Source organism: Homarus americanus, unplaced genomic scaffold, assembly GCF_018991925.1.
Source record: "Homarus americanus isolate GMGI-L3 unplaced genomic scaffold, GMGI_Hamer_2.0 scaffold11284, whole genome shotgun sequence".
NCBI lineage: Eukaryota > Metazoa > Arthropoda > Malacostraca > Decapoda > Nephropidae > Homarus > Homarus americanus.
In genome coordinates this window covers 30,001-36,952 of record NW_024750450.1, presented here as the reverse complement: position 1 = coordinate 36,952, position 6,952 = coordinate 30,001, and the positions used below count along the sequence as shown (strand labels likewise).

At 41.7% G+C, this 6,952-nt stretch overlaps 1 protein-coding gene across 1 annotated transcript in view; it reads left to right on the top strand.

Annotated features, from left to right (window-relative positions):
• The first annotated feature begins 476 nt into the window (after positions 1-476).
• The window catches only part of LOC121854071 (leucine-rich repeat extensin-like protein 5), a 30,307-nt gene continuing 23,831 nt past the window's right edge, over positions 477-6,952 (top strand). The window contains exons 1-2 of the mRNA XM_042348461.1: positions 477-482; positions 754-820. Of these exons, the coding sequence (XP_042204395.1) occupies positions 477-482; positions 754-820 (73 nt within the window). The remainder of the gene's footprint in view (positions 483-753; positions 821-6,952) is intronic.

The window sequence follows — 6,952 nt, the reverse complement described above, 5'->3', positions numbered from 1 at the left end:
TGTTCGTATGATCTGGTCACACTAGTAACTGGTGGTGTTACCTGTTGGTAACAGTAATATTCTGCTGTCTGGTGTGGATAATAATCACACCCAGTACACGTGGTGTCAATGGTGTGGCATATTAATAGCATCCGTCATTACAGGTTATGACACTTGGTGTGGTAGTGAGGTAACACAGTTTACCGGTGACAGCAATATATATACTAACACTTGTTGGCTATATAATTACATACCGTTAATATATTAAGCTGTGTTGTATGTCCTTTGAAATTAGTTTGTTTTTTTACTTCATGTGAATTATATTGAACCAATATAATATTATGTATTTATACCAAGAAGTTTTGAGTTATATTCTAATTGTAAAAGATGTATTGTTTGTTTACATTTAAAAGGTTTCTTCCTCCAGGGGTCAATACAAGGTGTGGATGTGAGATCAGGAAAGTGACTAATCTTGATTCATCCATTGTATATCGTGCATGTCGGTATTAATTTACTCACCAGCATTTGGGTGAATCCTAAGTGAAGGAGGAAGAGCTATATCGTGGGATTAAGATAGATACATTACTAATCAGTTGGGCCACAAGGCCATGCAGTGTTAATGTTTGTACTTGTTTTACTGTAAATATATTCGTTGTTAACTGTTATACTATAAATTAGTATTTCTCAGTCCTGACTCAATTTGCACAGTATAATGAACAGTTTTCCTTGGATGTTTTCTCACAGAGTATTTATATTTAATGTCACCTTCAACAGTCAGCCAGAGGCAGCAAGGAGTGTCGCCATGACCCTGGTCTGTTAACCAAAGCCGTTATTTCAGAAGGTGAGTCTGAGTAATGGGCCTAGGAGTTGGGGCACTGCTGAAAGAGGAAGGTTATTCAGTAGTGGCCGTGACACATTAGTATGAGATTGAGGTTACAGATATAGAGAACCGTGTTTTATCATGACGGATGGAGGATAGCTGAGGTGGGGGCTGAGTGACCTGCTGGGTAGTCCAGACATAGACATCTGTGTTTCCGTTGAGCAGGGAATGGCAGTGTTGTTTCCAGTGCTGACTGATGCCTTCTTCGTCTTTGGGAGAACTCAATCTTTTCATAAAGATGAATGAAAGTGTAGTTTGAATTGTTGGCCCCAATGGTCGACCCCAACTCCTAAAAGTGGAACTATCTCATTTAAAACAACTCATTTTCTGTTTCTCTCTTAACCTAACCTAACTTAACCTCACGATAATGAGAATGTTTATAAATGTCTAAATTATAGTTGGGGATGGTCTATTATACATGGCAAAAGTTCTTAACAGGGGGTTGAATTATTGTTTTTTTTTTGCCTGTATACTTTAGTTTGGTGAAGGGCGGATATAAGGCTATAAGCTGCCCCATCTAATGTATTAATCGGTTTGTGTTTATCTGTTTTACGTGATGTATTTAATGTTTGGTTTAAATATGTTAACGTTCCCATACAATAAACCCAATGCCAGGTACTTCAGTTAATGTATATACGTGTATATTGTACTGTACCCCCATGACAGTGAACCCAGGACATGTGAACCCATGACACGTGTGAACCCAGGACACATGTGAACCCAGGACACATGTGAACCCTTATCATGAGTTCATCAGGTCAATATATGTGTGAATGACTTGACTTGAGAGTGAGGTCAGCGTGTCACTGGGTGAATGAGAGCACTACATAAATAGAGCTGGCCAATGTTTCAACACACACTGGCTCGACTGAAACAAATGGAATCTATTTTTGTAAAGGACCTAAAGTTGAATTTTGGGCTGACGAGTCCAATGGGACGGCCCCAAACTATCTTAACCTAACCTAACCTAACTTAACCTAACCTAACCTAACCTAACCTAACCTAACCTAACCTAAAATAGCTTATCCTAACTAAACTAGATTACCCTTCCCTAACTTTGTCTAATGTATCCTAACCTAACCTATCCTAACCTAGCCTATCCTAGCCTAACCTAGCCTATCCTATAGTAGCCTACATAGCTCATTAACCTCACCTAATCTTACCCTTGAGTTAACCTAACCTAACCTAACCTAACCTAACCTTGCCTAACCTAACCTCACCTAATCCTACCCTAGAGTTAACATAACCTAACCTTGCTTAACCCTTTCGACAGCAGGGATTAGGTTAAGTTAGGTAAGGTTAAGTTGGGTTAAAGAGAGGTTAGGTTAGGTTAGATAAGCTTAGGTTAAGGAGAGGCGCACGTGTGTGTGTGTGTGTGTGTGTGTGTGTGTGTGTGTGTGTGTAAATTTTGGCTTTCCTGTAGCGCCACGGGGCTCCTAGCGGCTGGGATGAGAGTTACTGTATCATCATCACCATCATCATCACCACCATCATCATCATCACCATCACCATCACCATCATCATCATCATCATCATCACCATCATCACCATCTGTCTCTTGTCTCTCTCCTCCTTAAAGCAGCCTTCCTCCTTTCCTCTTTTTCCTCTCCTATTTCTTCACCTTCCTCTCTTACTCCATCTCTTCTCTTCTCTCTCCTCCTCCTCATCGGTTTGGAAACAGAGTAGTGGATGAGTGGAACAAGTTACCAAACATCATCATTAACTCTAATACGCTGGATAGCTTCAAACAGAGGCTGGATGGATATATGAGCGATAGGGGTTGGGTGTAAACGGGACTGACCAGTATAGACCCGCTGCTGTTTCCTCCATTCATATGTTATTAATCACTTGATCCCACACAGCCATTTTCAGTTGAACAAATTTTCCAGTAAACTGTGACTTTGGTACAAGATTTTCCTTAACCAAAACAGTGGTACAACCTTGGTCCACACGTCCCACTCAAACAGTCAATTTACTTTCAGTTGCCAGTGCAGCCTTTTCTATATCACTCCTTTTATTTTAATCATCTTTTTTTCTTAGCACCAAACTTGTAATAGCAGTCTTTGAAGGTGTGTTTTATCCTGCCACACACAAGACACTCACGACCAAAGACTTTCTTAGGAGTTCCTGTATATTCTGTTACATCACTCTCTTGTTTACTTCCCACAGTAGATATTTCATTACCTCAGCCTCCGTGTGCTTCTATGTACAAGTTTTCCCATCATGTTCTCTTAAGAAAAGTACAAGTCCCTTATCAACAATGTCCTCAAAAGTTTCTTCACACTCAGCAAGTTCAATCCACCTTTTGAGAAAGTTCTTTAAGCGGTTGCCAAACTGTGGACCTGTTTCATTCTTAAGGAACTTACAACTTCAAAACTTAATCCTATAACCTTCTGTTGCACAACGAGAGTCTCTGAGTAATGTATCTTTAACCTTAGCTTCTGCTGGTGACTGATAAGTTTCCAGTGCTGTATCTTGCAAGAGAGAAGCTAAACTAACTGGCCATACATTCTTATTCCAGTTTGCACTCGTGGCTAACCTCTCAAACCTAAGTAAATGTGTTTGTTCATTAAATACTGACACACTCATAAAATACAACTTATCTGCAGACGATAATAATCTCTATGGCAGTAAATCAGACCTCTAGTCCTTGATGAGAACTATGAACAATGAACTCACTAAAGTCAGAACCTGGGTAACATGTAATCAATTTACCTTAAACCTCGAAAAAACCCACCACACAATCTTTCACAGCAGGAAACACCTACCCCAAGGCATGGACCCCCTGTACCTTGGCAATACAGTCCTCAAACGCGAATAGTATACTAAATTCCTTGGGGCTATTGTTGATGAGAAACTTAGCTGGAAAGGCTACATACAAGCCATTCACAGTAAAGTCAATAAACAGTGCGGTATCACACTCGACAGTCGCTCACTCTTACAGTAATGAAAGAAATCTATCATGATCTTGTTTACCAACACTTGATACACTGTCACACACTATGGGGGGGCCTCTGGTTCTTGGAAAACACAACCCCTGTTTACTGCACAGAAGAGTTGTACAGACAATGACCTACTTGAAAAAAAATATCACACTAACGAACAGTTTGTAAAATTGAAAATGTTAAAATTCGAGTATATTAACACCTACTGCTCTGCCCTATTGGTTCACAAATCTATCAATCACTTGCTTGACAATAATTATTTCCAGTTCCAGAATAATCAGAGATACAACTTAAGGCACCCAGAGCTACTAAGACCACCCCCATGCACTCCTCTCAGTCCCAGACCTCCATAAAATATCACAACTTACCCCCACCCATCCCAGCAAAGACTACGCTCCCTTCCTTTAAATCATCTCTTAAAAAATATCTATTGTCTAAGTATTAATATTTCTTGTAACACTTACTATATTTACAGTACCTGCTTTTATTGTACCACAAAACCGTTTTACCAGAAGTTATGTAGATAGATAGAAATTACCATTGCAATAAATATATTTGCCAACTTGCCATAATGCTCTTGTTCCACCCTAATACAACCCGTGTTCTACTCCCTTATCATATTTTGGTTTTTCAATTCCACTGTAAATTGTGTATACAATTATAATATAAATGTAAAAATTAGAAAAAATAACGAAGTGATAACCGTAGTAACATGTTCATATTACCACTATAATATGTGTACCATTCCAGATGACACTAAATGTTACATAATACTTCCTTGAGATAAATGAATACCTAGTATATATCAGGTCCTCAGCCATGTTAATATTGTTATATTGTCCCTCTGTATCTGTGTTTATAACGCTAAATAAACTGTTTCTATGTTTCAACACACACACTACACCTGCCACACACACACACACACACACACACACACACACACTCACACACAACACACACACACACACACACACACACACACACACACACACACACACACACACACACACACACACACTTGTACACACACACACCACACCACACACACACACACACACACACACACACACACTACACACCACCACACACACACCACACACACACACACACACACTACACCTGCCACTCCACACACACACACACACACACACACACACACACACACACACACACACACACACACACACACACACACACACACACACACACACACACCACACCACCACACACACACACACACACACACACACACACACACACACACACACACACACAGTTATCCTTAAGGCGCGTGTCCTTATTTCCTGAGAGTGTCCCCATAAAAGCAAGTGAGTGTGTGTGTGTGTGATAATGTGTGTGTGTGTGTTTTTGTATGTGTGTGTGTGTGTGTGTGTGTGGGTTTAGTGTGTTGTGTGTTGTGTTGTGTGTGTGTGTGTGTGTTTGTGTGTGTGTGGGTGTGGTGGCTGTGTGTGTGTGTGTGTGTGTGTGTGTGTGTGTGTGTGTGTGTGCAGTGTGTGTGTGTGTGTGTGTGTGTGTGTGTGTGTGTGTGTGTGTGTGTGTGTGTGAGTGTGTGTGTGTGTGTGGCAGGTTGTGGTGTGTGTGTGTGTGTGTGTGTGTGTGTGTGTGTGTGTGTGTGTGTGTGAGTGTGTAGTGTGTGTGTGTGTGTGTGTGTGTGTGTGTGTGTGTGTGGCAGGTGTAGTGTGTGTGTGTGTGTGTGTGTGTGTGTGTGTGTGTGTGTGTGTGTGTGTGTGTGTGTGAGTGGCAGGTGTAGTGTGTGTGTGTGTGTGTGTGTGTGTGTGTGTGTGTGTGTGTGTGAGTGGCAGGTGTAGTGTGTGTGTGTGTGTGTGTGTGTGTGTGTGTGTGTGTGTGTGTGGTGTGGTGTGTGTGTGTGTGTGGCAGGTGTAGTGTGTGTGGGAGTGTGACAGGTGTAGTGTGTGTGTGTGGGAGTGTGACAGGTGTAGTGTGTGGGAGTGTGACAGGTGTAGTGTGTGTGTGTGGGAGTGTGTCTGTGTGTTGGTGTGTGGGAGTGTGACAGGTGTAGTGTGTGTGTGTGGGAGTGTGACAGGTGTAGTGTGTGTGGTGTGACAGGTGTAGTGTGTGGGAGTGTGACAGGTGTAGTGTGTGTGTGGGAGTGTGACAGGAGTAGTGTGTGTGTGGGAGTGTGACAGGTGTAGTGTGTGGGGAGTGCGACAGGTGTAGTGTGTGGGAGTGTGACAGGTGTAGTGTGTGGGAGTGTGACAGGTGTAGTGTGTGTGTGGGAGTGTGACAGGTGTAGTGTGTGTGTGGGAGTGTGACAGGTGTAGTGTGTGGGATGTTGTTACAGTTTGGGGGTAAATAAGTTAAGTTAGGTTAGGGTAGGTTAGCAATGACTCACAAACCTTCGCAATGACTCACAAACCTTCGCAATGACTCACAAACCTTCGCAATGACTCACAAACCTTCACAATGACAAACCTTCACAAACCTTCGTAATGACTCACAAACCTTCGTAATGACTCACAAACCTTCACAATGACTCACAAACCTTCGTAATGACTCACAAACCTTCACAATGACTTCAAACCTTCGTAATGACTCACAAACCTTCGCAATGACTCACAAACCTTCGTAATGACTCACAAACCGGTAAAGTATTGGTTGCTCACACGAAGGCCTAAACGGGTTGGTGTAAACATGAATAAGAGGCGGATCAGCTGTTATAATGTAAACAATGGCTGGGTGAACAGGTGGGTGGCATCAAACACGACCCAGCGATCACACGTCCTCACAAACAATAATTCCCGTGGCGCTAATTGTCCAGGGAAATACTGCCCGTTCATATACAGCACAATGTTTTCTATAATAACGTAACCTAACGTAACGTAACGTAACCTAATCATAACCTAACCTAACCTAATCTAACCTAACCTAGTCTAATCTAACCTAACCTAACCTGACCTAATCTAACCTGACCTAATCTAACCTAACCTAGTCTAATCTAACCTAATCTAATCTAACCTAACCTAATCTTACCTGACCTAGTCTAATCTAACCTAACCTAATCTAACCTAATCTAATCTAACCTGACCTAATCTAACCTAACCTAACCTAACCTACACCCTCCGCCCCCCCCCCACATAACTATCAACAATACAAATCAATATTTCTC